Consider the following 22,927-nt stretch of genomic DNA (forward strand, 5'->3'; position numbering starts at 1 on the left):
TATTTGCAAAAAATACAAATTTGCTATGCAAAGATTCTGAATTCAACTAAATAATATCAGGATTGCTCGAAATGATCATTTTCTAGTTAAAAGAAGGTTTGCAATTAAATATTCCAGCCGTTTCTTACCCACGTGGTAGCTGCCTGACGTATGGCGTCGCGATGTTCATCAAGCTTTCATAGCATGCTACGGAAAATTTGATGCTTTTTGAGGGAAAACCGTTGATTCCGGAGACATCAGATGTTTTGTCGATGCGCCAGGTCTAGGGACAACGAATCCATATGCTCTCTTCGGAAAAAGTGTTCTCCAGACCATTCCCCATAGGTCTGACCATACCAGAAGTTGGCGCGTGATTTTCCCAGGCCTGTAGGAGCGTTTGAACAAAAAGTTCCAATTTCCCATAGTAATTCCCATGTAAACTTTAACCCTGATGCGCGCAGCCAGTTTACAGCCAAATGAGCTGATATTTGGCATGAAAGTCCCTATGGGCATGCCCTACAAGGGGAACCATACTAAAACTTGATCCGAGAACTTTTTGAAAAACGTACCCACCCTAATAAGCATATCGACCTACTCGCTTCCCAGGTTTCAATTACCCCACGAAATCGCTTTCTCTCCTTTGTCCTGGTGTTCGTAATGTTGTTTCTTGACCCCCTTCTTTGGAGCTGCATACTGGCTCATAAAGTGTAAAGTCAACCTAATTTATGGTTATTTTTATTCTTTGTGTAGCACACTTATTTTTGGGTGCTGTTAATTTTGTTCAAGAGTGTAGTAAAAGTTAATTTTCCGCAAACTTGTTACTCTCTGCTCAGCGTGCAAAATGCGCCGATCAAAACAGAGAGCAAACAAAACCAAAACAACTCGACAACTGTCACCGTTCGCGAACGTGGTGCTCGTCGCGGATTTTTAGTTTTTAGTTCCGACTGCGCGGTTAGAATCGACCTCACGATGGGTGTCCGCGGTCTCACGACGTACATCGCCAGCAACGCCGAGCGCTATCTGGACCCGCACGAGCTGCACGACACGGCGCTGGTCATTGACGGGGACAATTTGTGCATTCAGCTGTTCGTGCGATCCGAGGCACGGATGAGTCCGTTCGGGGGGAATTATGACCACTTTGCGCGGGCCGTGGTGGAATTTTTTGATCTGCTGAGGAAATGTAACGTGCGGCCGTTGGTGCTGCTGGACGGTGGGTACGAGAAGAATAAGCTGAAGACGGTGCGGAGTCGGATGCTGGGGCGGATTCAGTTTGTGGCCAGGGTGAAGGCTGGGTCGAATCGGTTGATAATTCCGCTGCTGATGCGGGAAGTGTTTGTGGAGGCGTTACGAGTGGCGAAGGTTCCGTTTATGAGGTGCTTGTTTGAGGCGGACAATGAGATTGCGGTGCTGGCGCGGAAGTTGGATTGTCCGGTGCTGAGTTACGACAGCGATTTCTACATTCACAATGTGAAGTATATTCCTTATGTGACGGTGAACCATAAGGTTTACAGGAAGGTCATCGGGGACGAGGAGAACTACGAGATTGAGCTGGTGGACAAAAGGAAGGGAAAGCGAGCGAATCGAGTGCTGGCAAAGCAGGGTGAAGGAGTCGGGGAGGAGTCTCAGATTAGTGAGTCTTACTACTATCTGGATTGTAGTCTGTACACGATAAAGAACCTGATCGGAACGGAGAATCGGTTGACACCGGATAAGTTGCCGCTGTTTGCGACCTTGCTTGGGAACGATTACATCGAGCGGCGGGTTTTGTTCAAGTTTTACTCGTCGATGAAGGTGGGCAAGGTGAGCAAGAAGGTTCCGGTGCCGCAGCGCAGGATTGTGGCCATTTTGAGGTGGTTAGAGCATCATTCGGTCAAGTCCGCGACGAAGGCGGTGCTGAACCAGGTGCGGGAGCGGCATCGGGGTGTGCTGTTGAGGCAGTTGCAGGGCGCGATGTACGGATATAACTGTGAGGAGTGCGCGTCGTACGAGTATTTCGGGTTTGAACCGGCGGAGGAGAAGGGCGAGGACGGGGAGAAACTTGAGGAGTTTTTGAAGGGGGAGGATGAAGCTGTGGAGGAGCTGGAGTTGGAAGAAGTCGGCGACGAAGAGGTAGGTTGAAACGCAGGGTGGCCACTCAAGTTGGGAATTCGGGAATGTCGGGAATTTGTCAAATCGGGTAAAAGTCTTTGTAGTTCTGTTCATCGACATTTTTAAAAAATCACGATCGCTGCTTGATAAATGACGATCAAAGTTTGTAATAGCATTTTTTTTAATATTCAAAAAAAAAATAAGGGACTTGATCAAAATTTAAAAAATAAATCGAAAACTTCAAAATTGTAAGATATTAATTATTAAAAAAATCAAAAAAAAAAGTAATAAACAATTTAAAAAATCGAATAACTAGAAGGATAAGGCTGCCAGAAATATATGAATTAATAGCAGCTTTAAAAGAACCAAAAATTAACAATAAAAAAAAATAAAATCACATACATATTTATTTCAAAAATATTTTTAAAATCATGAATAAGACAAAAATGAATTTCTATATTTTCATGCAATTCATATTTTTCAAAAAAACAAATTCAACAAACTTTAAAAATTGCAAAAATCAATGCCTTCAAAAATTTAAAGCATTCTATACAATTTTAAAAACTTCAAACAAATTTGAAAATTTTATAGATTTTTTTTTGAATTTAATACAATTTAATAATTTTATTATTGCAGCAATTTCATTTTGAAAAGAGAATAAACCGGAAAAAAGTTCTACGTTAGAGCTCAACATTTTTCTGAATGTTTCTTTGGCAAAATAATCAGACCCGTTTTTTCATATTTTTTGTTTGCCCATTAGGGTGACCTACGCCGTGCCATGGTTGTCCCAAAAATGGTAATTTTCGTAAGCCACATTTTTTGAAAAATCATAACTCCGAGCCGTTTCCGATCAAAGCTATCTTGGATCGCAATTTTCAAAAAAAATATAACTCTTGGACGCAAATAAAAGGTTCTTACATGGGCTTTTAAGGAAAAATCTGGATTTTTTTAAAAAAGGTCCAATAAACCAAATTTTCAGTTTTTTGCTTTTTTGATGTTTTTGAAACCGCATCAAAAAAGCAAAAAACTGAAAATTAAAAAAAAAACTCCAGAAAAAGTTTAGTGTCCAAAAATTCAAACCAAGCATTTGAAAACGTCGTATGAAAACTTAAAATAGAAAATTTCATATAACCTTACACATAAAAATGGGAGGAGTTCATGAACAGGATTCCGAGCACTAGCGTGCCCAGGGTGGAGCAACATTGCCCCACCATCCTCGGAAATTTGTTCTAAAATTGGGCAGGGGGTGTCCATAAACGACGAAATTTTCAAAACTCTAATATTTTTGCCCCACCTTCCTTGAGGACCTGGGCACGCTAGTGATTCCGAGATATGATTTAAAAAAATCAAAACTGGATTTTTCGACGCGCCGCGCGAAAATACCGAAAAATTACGAAAGCGGAAATAAACACTTTTTAACCTGCGCTAACTCGAAAATTTAAGCGATGACCAGTACTTTTTTGGGTCTTTCAATTACGAAAATTGAAGTGTTAGGCTAGATTTTTTGGACACTAAACCCTTTAAAATCCCATTTAATAACATTTCATTTGCGTCCAAGAGAGCCTGGTGATTATTGAACTCGATCGTAATTTCTCGATTTATGATCGAGATTTTTCGATTGAAATATTACGATCGTAATTTGTCGATGGTAGGGGAACAGCATCTAATTCCAGCGTGCCTCTAATGTTGGCAGGTCAGAGCTTTGACATTCAATTAAAGCTAATTAAAAGCGTTTTCAACTGAACTCGAGTGATAAATAGCTCAATAAGAAGTGAGCAAACAAGTTTCTATCAAAAGTTTTGCAAAATTAGTTGTTTAAATCCTGAAAATCAGCAAATTGGATGGAGAGAGTGCATAAACTGCAAAACAGACGAGAATTTCCCCTAAGTCTTATTTTTTTGATTTGTGATTGAGATCTTTCAATCGTAATTTCTCGATCTACCATCGACTAATTACGACTGATGATCGAGAAAATCTCGATATGGATTCACAGCTCGTTTTAAAAATCTTAAAAAAATTTAAAAAAAATCAAACATATTCAACTAAAAAAAAAATCCAAAGATTTGAAAATTTAAAAAAATACTGAACTATAAAAAAACCAAAATATTTTTTAAATTTAAAAAAAATCAAAAATTGACAAAATAAATTAATAATTTTAAATAATTCAATAACTTCAGAGCTGTTGCATTTTTCCAGTTAGGAATTTTAGAATTTTTTTTTTTAGTAGATTCAAACAGTGAAAATTAAAAATTTTAAAAGGTCAAAGCAATACAAAAATTTTAAAAAATATTAAAAGTTTAAAAAATCAACTATAATTCAAAGAATATAAAGAAATTTAAATATTTTTTTAGAATTTTCGAATTTTTGAGTTTTTAAATTTAGGAATTTCAACATTTTTCCAATTTTGAAAGAATTTTTGAAAGCAAGATTTTCTCGTTCGACAGTCATAGTTCGTCGATGGTAAATACATAGATTGAAAATTTTCAATCGAATAATCTCAACCAATCATCGAGAAATTTCGATCGTGGATTGAGAACCAGTGCAATAGTTTTTTTTCTCAGAATAAAAATTATGATTTTTTTTTAACTAAAAATGACAACCGATTTTTCTAAATTTATTTTGAAATATAGTTGCGAAACAAAAGGTTGATGGTTGATTTTTTTAACATTTTATTCAGGTAACAAATTATTATTACTTAAGGTTTTGGAAAAGTCAAGAAAAAGTTGGGAATTTTGGGACAATGTGAATTGAGTGGCCACCCTGCCAACGATATTCGACTTATTTTTTTAACGTACTTTTTAACTTCATAGGAATCCACCGCAGACCCGGAAGAAGAGGTCGACGAACCGGAAGAGGCCGAAGAAGCTGAACCAGAGGAAGACGACGAGATTGCAGCGATTCCGGAGGACACGTTCAAGTGGGAACCGTGGCTGTTGGAGATTTACCAGGCCGCGCTCACTCCACGCTTCGTGGCCGATCTGTACCACTCCAGCCTGTACATCAACTACCCCCAGGTGGAGGACATTGCCCGGCCGGACAGCAACGAGCTGTGCTACGACCTGTTGAAGTTCACGTTTGCTTTGTTGAAGAGTTCGAAAAAGGGACAAACCTTTCGTTATTTGACGCGGCACGAAAAGGTTGCGCAGTACCGGTGGATCAAGTTCCAGGAGGTGACGTTGCCAGAAGGGGTGATGTTCAATCCGAACAAGCCGAAAAATCTTGGATTGTTTAAGGTTGTGTTGCGTGAATTTGAGGACTGCGATCAGATCTTTGATCGATTGCAACTTTTACCAACCAATTTGCAGCTGTACTTCTTGTGCCTCGTCTTCTGGATCAGGAAGAGTCCTCACGTGACAAACGTCCACGTCCACGCGCTGATCCTCTGCCTAATCCAGCTGCAGATCATCGACAAACGGCTCTCCAGCAAGTCACGCGACCCAAAAGTGTTCCAAAAGAACCAAAAGTCCTACCTCGAAGCCCAGAAGAAGTCCTTCCAAAAACCCTCGCACGAACTCGCCGACCCCGCCCCCATCTCCAAGCACTCGTTCAAGCAGCTGACCTCGGCCGTAACCAAACCGGAAGCGGTCCTCACCTACGAACTAACGCTGCCCCACTTTGGCATCGCCGAGCGCCACCAGCGACGGAACGCCGAATTTGACCGCGCCACGGCGCACACCTTCGCCGAACTGCAGGCGGTCGTGCTGAACCTGCTGTCGCTGAACGCCCTGCTGCGCCATCCGCTGGAACCGGCCCGGGTGCACGAACTGTACAGTGGGCTGTTTCTTCACAATGCGTTCCACACGATGAAGTCACGCGCCGATCCGCTCGAGTACGTGCGCAGTACGGTGTTTCGGTACTCGGGCACGCTGTTCCAGATTCACCGGGCGTTGTACGGATGGCTGGTGGAGACGGTGCCGGATTTGGCGGAATGCAGAACGCTTACTGCGAAGGCGAAGAGACAGCTTCGGACCAAGGAGGTGGTGAAAAAGGGCTCGACGAGTCATGAAGTCGTGGAGAATGATTGCGTTGAAAGGGAGAACAGTTCGGACGAGCAGCAGGACGAGTTCAACGACTTGAACAACCAGTTTAGTCAGCTGTTGATGGCGAGTTAAGTTCACCTTGTAATTCATTGGCATAATAAGGCAAGAAAGACTTTCAAAAAAACATTCGTCATTCTTTTTTCTGGCTGCTAGTTTCAGCCATGGACCGAAAAATGTCCTTCTTTGGCAACACAAATTTGGTCTTACGTGCCGGAATTTTCTGCTTTCTACGCTTCGGTTCAGCTTGAACCGCAATTTGAAACTTTCCGTGCGCGACAAACGAGTGGTCAATCAGCTCCCTGTCGGAGGGAAAGTGCTGTGGAAAAAAAAATCTTAAAATTATTTCAACTTCAAACTACCGATAAATCTCTTGAAGCTTACCTGTCCACACGTTTTACACTTGTACGTTCCGGCCCGCAAGTCGGCGTGCATTTGCACGTGTCGACCAAAATTTAGTTGACTCGTAAACTTCTTCGGACATTCGGAACACTTGAGCGATTGACTCTGCGTAGTTTCTGGTTTTTGTTCCAGCTAAACAAAAATTGAAAAAAGCGCGTTTACATTGAGCTCAACTTAAATCGATAATCCAACACGAATTACCCTCTTCCGCGCGTGCGATCTCAAAATAATGTTGTGAAAGTGAACGTGCCGAAGGCACAGCTCCTTCATGGCAAACGTTTTGAAGCACTTTGGACAGATAAAGACGTCCCCGTCCTGCAGGATTTCAACCTCGGAAATGATTTCGCACTCTTTTTCGTGTTTTTCGAACAAAGCCCTACAGGTAAATTCCTACCAAGATGAAAGTAAAAAAACCGTTAAATTCTCCAGCCCACAAAGTACAAAATAAAACAAACCTTTTTGCAAAATTTACAGCAGATTTTGGCGTGGGACGCCAAATGCATATGAAATCTGGTACGGTCGACGAAAATTTTGTCGCACCTGGCACAGTAAAAATCACCGAAATCGGACACCAATTGCGGCTGCTCCTGCTTGACGACGTCCGCGACGGTAAATTCCTTCTTCGTCTCGCAGACCGGATCCGTTTGCGGGCAGTCCATGTCCCACAACGGTTCTCCTTGATTAAACCCAGCTTCCGGTTGAAACAACAGAAAACAGCTGTCTTCCTTTGTTTGATTTTGTTTTGACGTTTCACACTTTTGTTTACCAACGCCGGTACACGATGAGAGAGAATTGCACAAAAATTAAATGGAATTCTAAATCAGAGCTATATGCTTTCAATTCTTTTAAAATCAACCCAAAATAGGATAATGGCACTAATGGAGCGTTCTTTTGTCACACTGCTTAACTTTCGTACCAGATGAGCGATACCCCCCTTGCTCGAAATGAAATAAACCAGAAGATAAAGCAGAGAGAATGATGGAACAAAAGAAATCACAAACAACACCGAACACCGAAAACGCAAAACCAGATAATGAATTGGGTACTAAAGCCAGATGTCAATTTTTATGTACAACGGTAAAAAACACGATTAAAAACCATTTCTGATCACTTTTTTTTTCACTTTAATGCAAAAAAAAATGACCAGACAACATTTTTTCGATGGATCAACTATGGTCCCCTTGGAACGAGCTACGAGTACGAGTACGAACTTTTCTGTCAAAATTCAATTTAAAACTCTTTGTGGTCGTTCAAAGGATCGATGTCATCAGAAAAATAAGCTTTATCTCTGTAAAAATTAATATCAGCAATCTAAGCTTCATTTTAGGACCCAATTGAAAAAAAAAATAAACTTGGTTTCAAATTGTTTTTTATTACATTCACTGCATTTTACTTTTTAATCTAACAGATTTGGTCTGACAAATCTAACATGGATTTTGGTCTGAAGCAGACGAGGGATAGGACAGAGCTTACACCCTTACCAAAATCATGATTTTCTGAGTTCAATATCCCAGTTTTCATACGATATTTTTGAGTTCAGGTACTACAAACATAAAAATGGTTATATTGGCTGAACTGAAAAATTTGAGCCTAACATTTCAAAAGGGTACAAAACTTTTGTAAACAATAGTGTATCCCTTTCACTCGTATGACAGTTTGCATAAAGTGTGAGAGGGATACACTCTTGTTTACAAAAGTTTTGTGCCCTAATGAAATGGAAGCACGAATTCGCATGAAAAGTGGGATATTGAACTCAGAAAATCATGATTTTTGGTAGGGTGTGGGAAAATCCAAACAATGATCATAAAATTATTTGGTTTTTGCTTAAAAAATCTTTAAAAATCCTAAACTAAAACATAATTAATGAATTTAAGAATTTAAGAATTTAAGAATTTAAGAATTTAAGAATTTAAGAATTTAAGAATTTAAGAATTTAAGAATTTAAGAATTTAAGAATTTAAGAATTTAGGCATTTTAGAATTTTAGAATTTAAGAATTTTAAGAATTTCAGAATTTAAGAATTTTAGAATTTTAGAATTTCAGAATTTTAGAATTTTAGAATTTTAGAATTTTAGAATTTTAGAATTTTAGAATTTTAGAATTTTAGAATTTTAGAATTTTAGAATTTTAATATTTTAGAATTTTAGAATTTAAGAAATTAAGAATTTAATAATTTAAGAATTTAAGAATTTTTGGTCCTATAATGAAGCTTAAATTTGTGATCTTATTATTCACACCGATAAAGCTTATTTTTCTTAGTAAAATGACCGCAAAGGATTTTAAATGGATTTTTAAATTTGATAAAAAAATTACTTCTTGACAGATAAGGTCCTATTAGACAACTCGATCCAGGGGGACCATAGTTGATCGATCGAAGAAATGTTGTCTTGTCAATTTATTTAAAATTTAAAATGAAAAATAAAAAGCTATCAGAAATGGATTTGAATCGTGATTTAACCGTTGTACATAAAAAATTACACAGGGCTTTGGGTCCATCTAAGAATTTAAGAATTAAAAAAAATAAAATTGAAGAATTTAACAATTTAAGTATTTCAGAATTAAGGAATTAAAGAATAAGAAAATTTAAGGATAATATTTTTTAATTTTGAGTGCTAGAATTTAAAAATTTGATAGTTTTAGAATTTAAAGATATTTGGTTTTTGAATTTTGTTAAAAAAAAATCGGTTCTTAAATTTTTGATATCTCAAATTTTGTTTTTTTTTATCATTTTAGTATTTTGAATTATTTGAATATTTTAATCATTATCTCCCAAGAATCCCAAGCGCACGCACGGTTCAATATGTGCTCAAACCGAACCGTTATTCTGTAAAATTGGAAATCAATGAAGACCATTCCAATTTTTTTACCCCGTCACGCATCAAATTTTCCATAAAAATATTAGGGTTAATCTGCGTGTAAATGAATTTTTTTTTCAAGATTTTGAGTTGATCTGTTTTTTCGTGTACTCGGTAAACAAAACAGAAACGTCAAAGTAGCGAACGTGAAAGTTGAACAGCTGCTTTTTATTGATGCACGTCGCAACGACGGAACAAGCAGATTGGGAGCAGAATTTCTCCAGGATCGAAGATCATGGACTTGTTGCCGAGTGAACAGGTAAATAAAATTTGTTTTGGAAAAAATAATTAAATTCAATTGCCTTTTGATTTTTTTTTAGTTTCTTATGAAGATAAAAACCGAAGTTGAAGAGGTATTCCCAAATGATGAAGTTTTGCTCAAGCAAGAACCAATTTCTGGAATCGATTCCATTCTGGTGAAAAAAGAACTCCTTGTGGAAGATGTAAAAACGGAACCACCAGATGTCGTCCCCGAGGGATTCGTTATAACTGTGAAAAACGAACCAGACATCTTAACGCCATCGACAGCCTTCGAGTCCGTAACCAAACAAGAACCCATCTTCCAAAGCTCTCCCGACCTGAACTGCTTCAAGTGCGACAAATCGTTCGTCACGCTGGATGCGTACCACCTCCACTGCGTGAAGCATACCAAGCAGGTTCGCGGCTCGTACTGTTGCCGTTACTGCCAGAGGGTCTTTCCGTGGCACAGCGAGCTGGTGCGGCATCAGGAGCTTTGCGCGCAGGACGTTTCGCCCCGGCTGGAAATGATCCAGGACGGGGACCTCTTTATCTGCCCAAAGTGCTTCAAGTCGTTTGCGATTCGAGACTTTTGTATTCTGCACATCAAACGACACACGCGAGAGGTTAAACGGAAACGACAGCTGGAGGATGAGCCCGCTGAAGAAGGGAGGATGACCGAGAGGATATTAAAGTGTTCCGAATGTTACAAGCAGTTTAAAAGTAAGGCGAGCTTTGAGCGACACTCGAGCGTGCATCGCGAAGCAAAGTTGGGACTTTACAGGTGCAAGATTTGTGGAATGGTGAGTTTTTTCAAATGTAATTTTTGAACAATTAGAAATAAACGATTTTTTTCAATTTTAGGATAACGAGTCAAACTACGAGCTGACGAATCACTCGCTGAAGGTGCACGGTAAGTTTCAAATGGCGCCAGCGTCGACAAAGAGTACCAAGTCTGAAACCATTGGTAGGAAAAAGAAGCCAGCGATTGAAATTAAAAAACTTATCAAGCAATAAATATAGAAATTCAAAAAATAATTTTATTTAACTGCGGATCAACAAAACCTTGTAAGCTCCCCTTTTTTCAACCTTTTTCCGATCGAGGGCCGTGTTACGCATCATACAAAAAAAATGTATGAAAAATGTGTTACTGTAGAGTCGCAACCGGGACTCCTTGAGACACGACGTTCCGGACGCAGCACCATCGCTGCCGATCATTAACCTCCCAACCACCCACTGACCTCATGTCCGCTTCCGTCGTGTCCTGCTCCGGATTCCGCCAACCGGTTCCTGCACAATTCAATCACACTCACACTTCCGCGCCAATCGTTCACTCTCCACTGTTCACAGCGTAAACATCAACACGCGCCTCTTTTCATGCGCTGTCAAAAACCAAGTACACGCTTCAGTAAGGGATAGTCTGTTTCGGGTTATTATTACCCGGTCAATATATTTATATTGTTTACATTATTTTGAAGGACGAAAACCCTACAGTTACGAGGAAGGATTTGTTTCGCTACGTGATTAAAGAACGCTCCCTAAACAGAACACAATATGCAAAAACCATTCTTAAATACCAACCCACAAAGTTCATAACGTAAATTTAATGACCTTTACCATTTCTAGCAATTCTAAACGATTAAACGGCAGTTCATTCTTCACATTAACGTCCAAGTTCGCCAGCGGAGAAAGCGGTTTTCGTTAAAATAATTAATACACTCTAAAAATAACAACATTACTACCCCAACTTACCGTTAACGATCCCACAAAACAAAAGTTTGTTTACCATTCGTTACACGCAGATGGCAAGCTGATCAAGTATTTAATGGTAACAACCTGTTGCACGTTGACATCTTTCTGACACAAATATTGCGCGTATTGTCAGAATTCGAGTTTGACGTTTTGTCACATCAGCTGCTTCCTTGCTCTGAAGAAAACTGGAACAACCGGAACAACATGTGAAAATTGCGGATAAGAGTTGGAATGGAAATGTTATAAAAAGTGTAAAACAAGCCCAATTTGGAAGTTTAACCTCATTTCACATGAAATAATGCAATATTTGCAAAATATTCTCCGATAAGTCCAGAGTATTATTGTTAATTTGATTTGGTTAACCGCGGTGGATTTTCTTGAAATAATTCGAACTGTCAAAAATCCACCAAAGCACCTGGTGGATTTTTGACAGTTCGCATTATTTTAAGAAAATCCACCGCGGTTAACCAAATCAAATTAACAATACTACTCAGAATTCGCAAAAGTTTTCAGGTAGCTATCAATATGTTTTTCCCCATTTTCATTTTTTGTTGGCCAACGAATCGGCCGACCGGGCAACAGACTTCTGTGTAATCTTTACATAAGCGTCTGGTGGTAAATCGGTTGTCGAAATCGGCCGACGAAATCGGTTACAAAAACAACCGATTTTTTTACCGATTTAGTCTGTGAATAAAATAAAATCTGACTCAACCCAATTTAATCGGTCTATAAGGCTTTCTAGGCCCAGTGAAAAAAAATAAATTTAACCCAAAAATGACGAACTCCTCGTCACAGTGTCCTGATGCAAACAATGATCGAGCTGTAGCTGTCACAGCCCTGCGAAGTATGTTGGTTGACATATCGGGCAGTCAGTCAAAAAAACCAGCTAGAAGTCGCTTGACAAAATTTGTTTGCTAGAAAGAGATAGGAAACCTGATGCAAACAAACGTCCAGCTGTCATGTAAACATACTTTGAATGTGTTGGTAAATTTCTGACTAGAAAGCCTTATAAGGCTTTCTAGGCCCAGTGAAAAAAATATAATTTAACTCAAAAATGACGAACTCCTCGTCACAGTGTCCTGATGCAAACAATGATCGAGCTGTAGCTGTCACAGCCCTGCGAAGTATGTTGGCTGACATATCGGGCAGTCAGTCAAATAAACCAGCTAGAAGTCGCTTGACAAAAAAAATTTGCTAGAAAGAGATAGGAAACCTGATGCAAACAAACGTCCAGCTGTCATGTAAACATACTTTGAATGTGTTGGTAAATTTCTGACTAGAAAGCCTTATTCGTAGGGCGACTAAAAATCTTACTCCTGACGAATCCCGACTAAATCGGTTAACTGGTTGGTTGTTTTTGATTACCCGATTTCGAAGGGTGTTTCGTTAGGTCGAGAACTGTCAAATTTTTTACGGGGTTTGTTTTAGTTTTTACACCGTGACGTCATTTGACAGCTCGTGTGCACTGTTTACATGGTCTTCGTCGATTGTCGACGAACAAAATCGACGACCGCATCGAACTGTGCTAAGTCCATGTAAACAGTGCACTCCTTTCTAACCTCCAAATCGAGTCGGCGTAAAACCTAACATTTTATTAAGTCCCAATTTTTTATATTTTTAAACTTGGTGATTATTGCATTCGATCGTAATATTACGATCATAATTTCTCGACTCACGATTGAGATTTCTCGATCGAAATTTGTCGATAGTAGATTGAGATCATTCGATCATTATTTCTCGCTCTACCATCGACAAATTACGACCGACAAACGAGAAAATCTCGATATGCGTTTTAAAAAATTTAAGCATTCATAAATTAAAAAAAAAGATCTAAAATTTTAAAAACTTCAAAAAAGTTTAAAAATAAAAAAAAATATGAAAAACTTAAAAAATACTTTTTTTTATTAAAATATAAGTAGGATAAAAAAATGAATTATTATTTTTGAAATATTTTAAAAATTGAAAAAAAATAAAAAATCAAAATTTAAAAGGTATCAAAAATTTGGTAAAAAAATACAGCCAAAGTTGCCCCTATCAATGACATTAAAAAAAAACATTGGCAATGTCTCATTAAACAAGTAAAATTTCCAACCCTTAAATTTTCTTAAGTTTTAAGAGTTTCTCTTTCCAATGCATTTTAAATGTATAAAATTATTGATATTTTTCAAATATTTTTTTATATTTTGAAGTTTTTTAATTGTTTGAAATTAAAAATAAATTTATTTAGATTTCTTATTTGTTATTTTTTTACATTAAAAAATTTTACTTAGATTTTTTTTTAATTTTCGTTTAAATAAAAAAATATTTAAAAATGATATTACAAATAACAATCGTAATTTCTCGATCCACGATCGAGATTTCTCAACAGTAAAATTACTATCGTAATTTCTCAATAGTAAGTCGTAATTTGTCGATAGTAGATCGAGATATGTCGATCGTGAGTCGAGAAATTACGATCGAATGCAATAATCACCACTCAAATTGTCAAATCATTGTAATTTTTTTACACAGATCTGTGCTATCTGAATTTTGCGTGAATGCCATACAAATGTATTGAAGCAATCTTTAAAAATAAGTTATGCTGATTCTCCTTGTGATTCTCAGTGTATGTACGGACGCACTGTTTGATCGACCTACAGAAAAAAATGCGTAAAAAGGTAAACAAAATAATAACTTTTTTCAATATCAATTTTCAACAAATTTTGAAACTGAATCGCCAATAATATAATAGAATTTGCCATCAGGACCATAAATGACGGTATTTTTCATGTTTTTTTATTTATTTATTTCCTATGGGCTACCACTCGACAGCTCGTGCTTTTGATGTGAGCTCTCATTTGACAACAATGAAGACTGCTGTCAGTTTGCTTCAGCTGAAATCGGGTTGCCACCCCCTGCCAAGCACTGACAGGAGTACGTAGAATGCAACGTCTACTGAAAAAGCGCTTCCCAAACACATAATTGAATTTCTAGTACCTATCGGTGAACTAAACTAACATGGCCAGCGTTATTCAGCCCCATTCCGGTAATGTCACGGCATAACTAACTAACTGACTTTTGTTTTTGGAAACACGAAGACGAGCTTTTTGCGGAAATGTCAGCTAAAATGGAAACGGAAGATGGGGTCGATTGTCCTCAATTCCACACCGAAACCATTGTGAAGGAAGAGCTGATTCTTGAGGATGAGCTGCCAAACGAGAGCGAAGAAATAACCATCAAAAATGAACCACTGGAGGAGGCGGAGGATGAACCCGTTGAGCAGTTTTACGTCACGGGAGAATCCGCCTTGAGATGTGACAAATGCAGTAGGAACTTTACCACACAGCGCGCGTATAATGAGCACATGCTGAGGCACCGGAACATCGACAGCAAGCGATATATGTGCGAGCCCTGCCAGAAAGTTTTTGGTAACTGGAGCGAGTTGGACCGACACCAGCAAATGCACGAGGGCAAGCTGGAGTTGCAGTACAAGTGCAACTTCCCGTCGTGCGATACGGTGTGCAAAAACAAGAAGAGCTTCGAGAAGCATTTATCAGCGCACAGGAAAGAACAAAGACAGGATAAAAAGCGACATCGGTGCGACAAGTGTGACCAGGTGAGAAGTTAATATCGCTTTACGATCGCTCGTAATAATCAGGAATTTTTACCTCAACAGATCTTCGATAAACGAATGTCCTTGAAAAGACACTGGAAGCTCAAGACTTGCGACTCGACGCCGATAGCCGTGGAGGAGGAAGACGGCACCTTCAAATGTCCCACGTGCAGCAAAACGTTTTCCCAGCAGCACCTGATTGACCAACACATCCGAACGCATCAGGGTACGCATAATACAAGGACACGAGCGACGTTCCAGTGTGAAACTTGTGGATTGGTATTTTTTTTAAACAGTTGGAATGCCCAATTCATCTAAATCAAAAATGTATATTTTCAGTATGTTGCCAGCAAAAAGGAGCTCGTGCAGCACGCCGCCAGCAAGCATGGCCAGGTCAAATCCGATCCGGTAGAACTCGGTGAAAGTGACGAGCAAGGCCTTTTCGTGTGTACCGAGTGCACAAAAACATTCACGCAACGTGATGGGTTGATGCGCCACCTTCGCAGACACGAAGTGTTAAACAGTGGCTCGTTCCAGTGTAAAGTTTGCGGAAAGGTTGGAAAGTTTCTCCTAATTATTCATCTCTTGCAGCAAAAGTATATACACTAAACTCAAAAGTCGACCAAGTTCTTGAGAGCGTGTAAAGTTTGACAGCTGTAACGCTGTCAAATCGTTACACGCTAACAGAACATAACTTATTTTATGTCTAGTAACGCTTTTTTTCTGCTTGTGTTGAAACGGTCAATGTTCAGTAAGCATGAGTAAAGAACTGCAATGTGCCTTTCAATTTAATCTTTCCAGTGCTTTGCCCGAAAAGCCGAGTTGATGAAACACTCGGTTGAGAAACACGACGAGGAGCTAATCGTGCCAAAGCCCGAAAGGCCGGAAATGGACGCCAGTGGGCGCTTCAAATGTACTCGATGTGAGAAAACATTTGAACTCCGCCACTCGTGCGTGGCACATATCCGTAAACACAAAATTAAGGACAGTGGACGGTATCAGTGCAAAAAATGTCTGATGGTAATTTTTTTTAATTTTGAGATATGTTTCTGTTATATAATGTACTTTTTATTATTTGTTTCAAGTGTTTCGTAAAACCAGAGGAACTGGTACGTCATGAACGTGTTGCTACAACTCAGACAGCAAGTTTATGTACCAAAAATGTCAAGTCGCTTCAACTAAACAAAACGAAACTCGCCAGGAAAACAGACAAAGCGAGGGACAAAGAGCATCACGCGATAGAAGAAAATGGATTATTTATTTGCTCGACGTGCGGCAAAACGTTCCTGAAGCGTAGGTGCTGTCTGGCCCACATTCGGAAGCATGTCCACATGGAGCAGGAAAGGTTCAAGTGTAAAACGTGTGGAATGAACTTTGGCACAAACAAGGAGATTCGTAGACATACAGCCCTGAAGCATGGCCAAGAGCAAGGCGCCAGTGCGAGCGTTGATAAACCGCAAAAAATAAAAAAAGAATAAAAATCATTTAATAATGGCGGACAAAAAAAGATTTTTAGAGATTGAAAATTGAAATTTCCTGCAACTGAAAATTAAAAAAATCAAAAATTATTTTTTTATTCCTGCGATTAAAAGATTTAAAAAATATGCCTCACGAAAAGTATGCGCAATTTTTCTTAAACAACGTTCCTTCCGAGCTCCAAACCAACTGCTTTATGAAACATAAAAACTGTAAAATGTATATGGGCAAATTTGAGTTTAATAAAATTGTAAAAACTGACACGGTATGTTATCCATTAGCGGACCCCTTCCCCTCTAAAGGTTTTTTGATGAAAAATTTAGTTATTTGTCTTCAAATCTTTTATTGGCATCCTTCAAAACAATTTTGAGTGAAATTTAATTGTCCTTTTCGTCAAAATAATTGTTTTAACTTCAAATCAGCCATGACCACTAGCATTTTCACAACAAAACAGCATTTCTCTTTTAAGGCCGGTACGCAGCTCGAAAGGAACGCAAAACGCCCAAGGAACGGTAAAGGAAAGGGTCACGATTTGTGAAGTGGCGTATGACGTTTCGGTACTTATTTGCAATATATTTTGGATTTGCTTATTTAAATGCGACTGCAGGCCAAGTGCGAATGATGCTGATGATACCTCTTCAGTTGACGCTCAGGCGAGGAACATCCTGGAAGGAGCGTCACTGACTACGTCCGTAGTCCTGTTAGATCATACTTGATCAAGACAGTATAGCTCTGGTTCCTTGCAAGTGTCCTATTTTCTTACCTCCACGTTGGCTTGGTTTTCATGATGACCTAGCTGGTGGCCTGTGGAAACGGATCGTAAACCTTTGACCACCGTGGGTCAAAGTCGAGACGGCTAAAAGAAAGGGGCGCGACAATGTGGGAAAGGAAGTAATTTGTGATTGTAGACGGTATTGTTTTGATTCGCAGTATGTTGAGTCAACTGCTGTGGATGTACCTGAACGTTGCAGAACGGGGTTTCCTCTCTCCTTTCCATTTCCAGCTACCACCTATCTTCTGTTTATTTTGTTTCACTGATTTTCTAACGCGGCTCTGTTTACTATCCTCCATTTGATTTCGATTTTACTCATTTGATTCTCTTATTTCTCAACGCTTTTTCACTCTATTTTACCAATTGATGCTGCTGTAACATACTTTCTGCTTTCCCTGCTTTCCCCTTCCCAATCAATCAATCAATCAATCCTTAATTTGGCAGTCAATTTTGTTTATCATGTGCCTTTTCTTTATTTGTCTATTTGAATAATTCAATATTCTTTTGGGCCAATATTCAAATTTGGGCCTATAAATTGCCCTCAATACAATCTAAGCTTGTTTTTACCTCTATTTATTAATTATTGTTAATTTCTTTATCTACTTCATAAATTACTATCTTTCTTTTACTATTGATTCTTCAAATAGTATATTTCTTTCACTGTCCATTGTTTTCAATCTTTACCCTTTTCTTCAAAAAATGAGGTTCGAGCCCTTACTCATTTTTGGAGTGATCAAAGAATTAACACAAATATTACTATTGTACTTTTGACAAACTTTTATAAAATGCTTAGGACCAAAATTGTAACAAAACACCGCGACAAAAGAAATAGCAACATAAAAACACGACTCAACACTAGGAAAGATTTCAGGAGAAAACAAAACACAGTAAAATAACAACTAGTTTTTGAATTCAAACTAAAAATAAAACAGTTTTTGCTTTAATGAAAGTTGTTAGGCACACTATAAATGGTTAGGCGCTTATACTTACATCAAACCCTACGTAATGTACCACCCCCGGCCGAGTTAAAATGCGTAACCGGAAAAGAAGGTGTGCATGCCTGGCACGAACACTCAAAGCGTGTTCTAGCGTGCTGCTCGTACTGACTCAGAGCAAGGGTGAGATGTAGGTGTAAGGGCAGTGCGTGTTCGTCGGGAACCTAGTGCATAAGATCGGTCAAGGCCCGTTCTTACACTGAAAATTGCGAATTGCGAATTGCGATTTGCTTATTTAAATGCGACTGAAAATATTTCGTATTCGATATAATAATATAGCAAATTCCTAATTGTCTTAAAATGCCGAATCTTAAAACGCAGAGTCTTCAAATTAAAAGGACGGAATTTATGTTGTGTTTGAAATAAAGTAAACCAAAGGAATAAATTTAAACAGAATTCAATTTTCGGGTAGTGAAATTCAAAAAAATTAAAATATTAGTGATTTAAAAATTTGGAAGCAGAGAAATTAAGAAATCCATAAATCAAAAAGAAATACAAAGATGCGAATAATTGAATTTCAAATAAAAAAAGCATTTTTTTCCGAATTGAGGAATTTAAAAATATTAAACATGTATTCAAAAGTTTTAACATACGAATATGCATGCAAATTTATTCATTTACACATTTAAAATAAAAAAATCTGAAATTCTTTTTTGATGAATTTCAAAATCAAAATTTCTAAAATTATTTATTTTTGCAATTAAACCAATTTCGAAGTTGAAATTTAAAAAACTCAAAAAAAACGAAGCTCTAGGATTTTTGTTTTTTTTTTTAAACAGTTCGTACTTTTATTGCCCGAAGTTCTCGCCAAAATTAATAATCTTAAAATTTGAGAATTTGAGAATTTAAGAATTTAAGAATTTAAGAATTTAAGAATTTAAGAATTTAAGAATTTAAGAATTTAAGAATTTAAGAATTTAAGAATTTAAGAATTTAAGAATTTAAGAATTTAAGAATTTAAGAATTTAAGAATTTAAGAATTTAAGAATTTAAGAATTTAAGAATTTAAGAATTTAAGAATTTAAGAATTTAAGAATTTAAGAATTTAAGAATTTAAGAATTTAAGAATTTAAGAATTTAAGAATTTAAGAATTTAAGAATTTAAGAATTTAAGAATTTAAGAATTTAAGAATTTAAGAATTTAAGAATTTAAGAATTTAAGAATTTAAGAATTTAAGAATTTAAGAATTTAAGAATTTAAGAATTTAAGAATTTAAGAATTTAAGAATTTAAGAATTTAAGAATTTAAGAATTTAAGAATTTAAGAATTTAAGAATTTAAGAATTTAAGAATTTAAGAATTTAAGAATTTAAATTTAAGAATTTAAGAATTTAAGAATTTAAGAATTTAAGAATTTAAGAATTTAAGAATTTAAGAATTTAAGAATTTAAGAATTTAAGAATTTAAGAATTTAAGAATTTAAGAATTTAAGAATTTAAGAATTTAAGAATTTAAGAATTTAAGAATTTAAGAATTTAAGAATATAAGAATTTAAGAATTTAAGAATTTAAGAATTTAAGAATTTAAGAATTTAAGAATTTAAGAATTTAAGAATTTAAGAATTTAAGAATTTAAGAATTTAAGAATTTAAGAATTTAAGAATTTAAGAATTTAAGAATTTAAGAATTTAAGAATTTAAGAATTTAAGAATTTAAGAATTTAAGAATTTAAGAATTTAAGAATTTAAGAATTTAAGAATTTAAGAATTTAAGAATTTAAGAATTTAAGAATTTAAGAATTTAGAATTTAAGAATTTAAGAATTTAAGAATTTAAGAATTTAAGAATTTAAGAATTTAAGAATTTAAGAATTTAAGAATTTAAGAATTTAAGAATTTAAGAATTTAAGAATTTAAGAATTTCAGAATTTCAGAATTTCAGAATTTAAGAATTTAAGAATTTAAGAATTTAAGAATTTAAGAATTCGACGGTAACATTTCAAAAGGCATCATGTACATTTTGACACTTTCTGGATTATTGTATATTCTGAAAGTACTTCTAATAAGCTACCTCTCCACCAAAAATGAGCAAAAGTTACTTCAGTAGATCATGATTTTAAATAAAGTAACATAAACAAAATCTCTGCCATCAGCAGTCCCTGTTTAAATAGCCCTGTCAACCTGTCAAACAAAAGGCTACATAAACCTCGTGACGAAAAAAAAGCAACAAGAAAAAAGCGCCATGTACATTCGGCGAAGAAAAACGAATCATAACAAAGCGCCCCCCTCAGTGACAGCAGGGTGATATCGACGTTGGTGATTTCAAAAGAAGTTATGTTTGTTTTTCTCAAATAAAATTACGGAAATAATGTTTTATTGAATATGGATGGATATGGATCAACAAAAGCAACGTTTTTCATCGTTTGTTATCATCAGAACATCTTATTTTGCTTTTATATTCAAATGGGAATTGAAAATGGATGCCCAACATTCAAATGCGTTTTTCTCAAAACGCATGGTTTGTACATGATGCTTTTTGAAATGTTGGCGTCGAATTTAAGAATTTAAGAATTTAAGAATTTAAGAATTTAAGAATTTAAGAATTTAAGAATTTAAGAATTTAAGAATTTAAGAATTTAAGAATTTAAGAATTTAAGAATTTAAGAATTTAAGAATTTAAGAATTTAAGAATTTAAGAATTTAAGAATTTAAGAATTTAAGAATTTAAGAATTTAAGAATTTAAGAATTTAAGAATTTAAGAATTTAAGAATTTAAGAATTTAAATTTAAGAATTTAAGAATTTAAGAATTTAAGAATTTAAGAATTTAAGAATTTAAGAATTTAAGAATTTAAGAATTTAAGAATTTAAGAATTTAAGAATTTAAGAATTTAAGAATTTAAGAATTTAAGAATTTAAGAATTTAAGAATTTAAGAATTTAAGAATTTAAGAATTTAAGAATTTAAGAATTTAAGAATTTAAGAATTTATGAATTCAAGAATTTATGAATTTAAGAATTTAAGAATTTAAGATTATTTTTTTTTTGAGGAACCCTCGTCCTGTCACGTCCGTCAGTAGTCTTGTCGTACATTACAACTAGAATCAGATCTGCCAATGAATTAGTACACTTCGACCAAATAAACACTGACGCTGTATGGATCTGACTGTAGAATAAATGCACAGTTGTGTGTTATTCATAAGTCCAAAATGTTCAATTATTCATATAAGTCCAAATATTCATTTGCTAACTAACTTCAATTGAAAATCAAAACTTTAATCTAAAATCTTCTGAACTTAATGTTCATAGCTTAACATTCCTTTGACTGTTGTATTACTACTTCTATCAAAAACAATACAAATTTATGAACAGTAACTGATATACAAATTGGATAAACATCACGATTTGAAAAAGAAATGATCATTTACGTCAAAAAATCCGTAGTTCCTCGTTTCGCAACAATGGTCGAAACAAACCTAATCCGAAAATCGTTAGTTCAACAGATCAACGAATTTTGACCGATCGAGACTCTATGAAAATTTTGACATAAATCGACGCCAACATTTCAAAAAGCATCATGTACAAACCATGCGTTTTGAGAAAAACGCATTTGAATGTTGAGCATCCATTTTCAATTCCCATTTTAATATAAAAGCAAAATAAAATGTTCTAATGATAACAAACGATGAAAAACGTTGTTTTTATTGATACTTGATCATCCAAATTCAATAAAACATTATTTCCGTAATTTTATTTGAGAAAAACAAACATAACTTCTTTTGAAATCACCAACGTCTATATCACCCTGCTGTCATTGAGGGGGACGCTTTGTTATGATTCGTTTTTCTTCGCCGAATGTACATGGCGCTTTGTTCATAATGCTTTTTTTTTCGTCACGAGGTTTATGTAGTTTTTTGTTTTACAGATTGACAGGGCTACATAAACAGGGACTGCTGATGGCAGAGATTTTGTTTATGTTACTTTATTTAAAATCATGATTAAACAGACTTTACTGAAGTAACTTTTGCTCATTTTTGGTGGAGAGGTAGCTTATTAGGAGTACTTTCAGAATATGCAATAACCCAGAAAGTGTCAAAATGTACATGATGCTTTTTGAAATGTTACCGTCGAAATATGCCTAGTAGTCTACATCAATCAAAGTTTATTGACAGCATTACTCTAGCTTAACAATTGCAACTAACTTTAACTTTAAATAGATTTTGAAAGAATACAGATTTATTTTAAATGCTAATGCTAAGCAACAAATCAATTACGATCCTGAAGTCCCACCTAAATCCCACATTGTGATAGTGAAAAAGTCACAGAAGCAGCGGTTTCTTGTGCAATTGTGATATTTTCACTATCGGAGAACTACCTAGTTCACGAAGACAGCTTATCGGTCAACGGTTATGCCCTGGGCTGCGGCAAAGCGAGTTCTCGTAGCATGAAGTGGTGTCCATAGTGCTTATAAAAAATAATATATACCCAAATTTTAACTAATTCACTAGGATCAAATCATGCCCCTTGACTTTTCAAGGCCCAGGGAGAATTTAAGTGTTTAAGAATTGGGTCCTTAAATGATGCTTAAATTTGTGATATTATTGTTCACAACGATAAAGCATTGAAAACTTGTGAAAAATGCTTGGATGTCCACAAATTGTTAAAATACCATTCAAAACACTTTAATTTTACTCGAATTTTGAGTAGAACTTGGTCAAAGTGTAAGCGAATTGGTGCACTGTAACTGAAAATCGCACTTTGCTGAGTTCGTTTTCGCACTTTTTCATACGATTTTTTCAGTTCGACT

At 36.0% G+C, this 22,927-nt stretch overlaps 4 protein-coding genes across 4 annotated transcripts; 3 read left to right on the forward strand and 1 right to left on the reverse strand.

The window, feature by feature from the left end:
* The first annotated feature begins 857 nt into the window (after positions 1-857).
* Positions 858-6,233, forward strand: LOC6036002 (protein asteroid). Its single transcript, XM_038255210.1, has 2 exons — positions 858-2,088; positions 4,878-6,233. Exons 1-2 carry the CDS (start codon positions 949-951, stop codon positions 6,177-6,179), a joined length of 2,442 nt encoding a protein of 813 aa, XP_038111138.1. The 5' UTR covers positions 858-948; the 3' UTR covers positions 6,180-6,233.
* Positions 6,158-7,250, reverse strand: LOC6036003 (zinc finger protein 57). The gene is made up of 4 exons (XM_038255211.1): positions 6,962-7,250; positions 6,708-6,896; positions 6,489-6,638; positions 6,158-6,423 (listed from the first exon to the last, which is right to left on the reverse strand). The coding sequence occupies exons 1-4, from the start codon at positions 7,163-7,165 to the stop codon at positions 6,238-6,240; spliced, it is 729 nt and encodes a 242-aa protein (XP_038111139.1). The 5' UTR covers positions 7,166-7,250; the 3' UTR covers positions 6,158-6,237.
* A 2,235-nt stretch (positions 7,251-9,485) lies between these two features.
* LOC6036004 (zinc finger protein 585A) lies at positions 9,486-10,633 on the forward strand. The gene is made up of 3 exons (XM_001846057.2): positions 9,486-9,620; positions 9,682-10,401; positions 10,463-10,633. Exons 1-3 carry the CDS (start codon positions 9,597-9,599, stop codon positions 10,613-10,615), a joined length of 897 nt encoding a protein of 298 aa, XP_001846109.2. The 5' UTR covers positions 9,486-9,596; the 3' UTR covers positions 10,616-10,633.
* Positions 10,634-14,256: 3,623 nt separating this feature from the next.
* On the forward strand, positions 14,257-16,449 carry LOC6036005 (zinc finger protein 600). Its single transcript, XM_001846058.2, has 5 exons — positions 14,257-14,945; positions 15,006-15,221; positions 15,282-15,497; positions 15,744-15,962; positions 16,028-16,449. Exons 1-5 carry the CDS (start codon positions 14,445-14,447, stop codon positions 16,418-16,420), a joined length of 1,545 nt encoding a protein of 514 aa, XP_001846110.1. The 5' UTR covers positions 14,257-14,444; the 3' UTR covers positions 16,421-16,449.
* The last annotated feature ends 6,478 nt before the right edge of the window (positions 16,450-22,927 follow it).

The sequence above is a fragment of the Culex quinquefasciatus genome, chromosome 2, assembly GCF_015732765.1.
Source record: "Culex quinquefasciatus strain JHB chromosome 2, VPISU_Cqui_1.0_pri_paternal, whole genome shotgun sequence".
NCBI classification, from domain to species: Eukaryota; Metazoa; Arthropoda; class Insecta; order Diptera; family Culicidae; genus Culex; species Culex quinquefasciatus.

What these genes read in the sequence shown, in the direction of transcription:
- LOC6036002 (XM_038255210.1), top strand. Translation starts at nt 949, where the DNA reads ATGGGTGTCCGCGGTCTCACGACGTACATCGCCAGCAACGCCGAGCGC. An exon ending in AAGAAGTCGGCGACGAAGAG is followed by an intron (nt 2,089 to 4,877) that starts GTAGGTTGAAAC and finishes TTAACTTCATAG; the next exon opens with GAATCCACCGCAGACCCGGA.
- LOC6036003 (XM_038255211.1), bottom strand. Translation starts at nt 7,165, where the DNA reads ATGGACTGCCCGCAAACGGATCCGGTCTGCGAGACGAAGAAGGAATTT. An exon ending in GATCGCACGCGCGGAAGAGG is followed by an intron (nt 6,639 to 6,707) that starts GTAATTCGTGTT and finishes ATTTTTGTTTAG; the next exon opens with CTGGAACAAAAACCAGAAAC. An exon ending in AGTGTAAAACGTGTGGACAG is followed by an intron (nt 6,424 to 6,488) that starts GTAAGCTTCAAG and finishes TTTTTTCCACAG; the next exon opens with CACTTTCCCTCCGACAGGGA.
- LOC6036004 (XM_001846057.2), top strand. Translation starts at nt 9,597, where the DNA reads ATGGACTTGTTGCCGAGTGAACAG. An exon ending in ACTTGTTGCCGAGTGAACAG is followed by an intron (nt 9,621 to 9,681) that starts GTAAATAAAATT and finishes ATTTTTTTTTAG; the next exon opens with TTTCTTATGAAGATAAAAAC. An exon ending in GGTGCAAGATTTGTGGAATG is followed by an intron (nt 10,402 to 10,462) that starts GTGAGTTTTTTC and finishes TTTCAATTTTAG; the next exon opens with GATAACGAGTCAAACTACGA.
- LOC6036005 (XM_001846058.2), top strand. Translation starts at nt 14,445, where the DNA reads ATGTCAGCTAAAATGGAAACGGAAGATGGGGTCGATTGTCCTCAATTC. An exon ending in AGTGTGAAACTTGTGGATTG is followed by an intron (nt 15,222 to 15,281) that starts GTATTTTTTTTA and finishes GTATATTTTCAG; the next exon opens with TATGTTGCCAGCAAAAAGGA. An exon ending in AGTGTAAAGTTTGCGGAAAG is followed by an intron (nt 15,498 to 15,743) that starts GTTGGAAAGTTT and finishes TAATCTTTCCAG; the next exon opens with TGCTTTGCCCGAAAAGCCGA.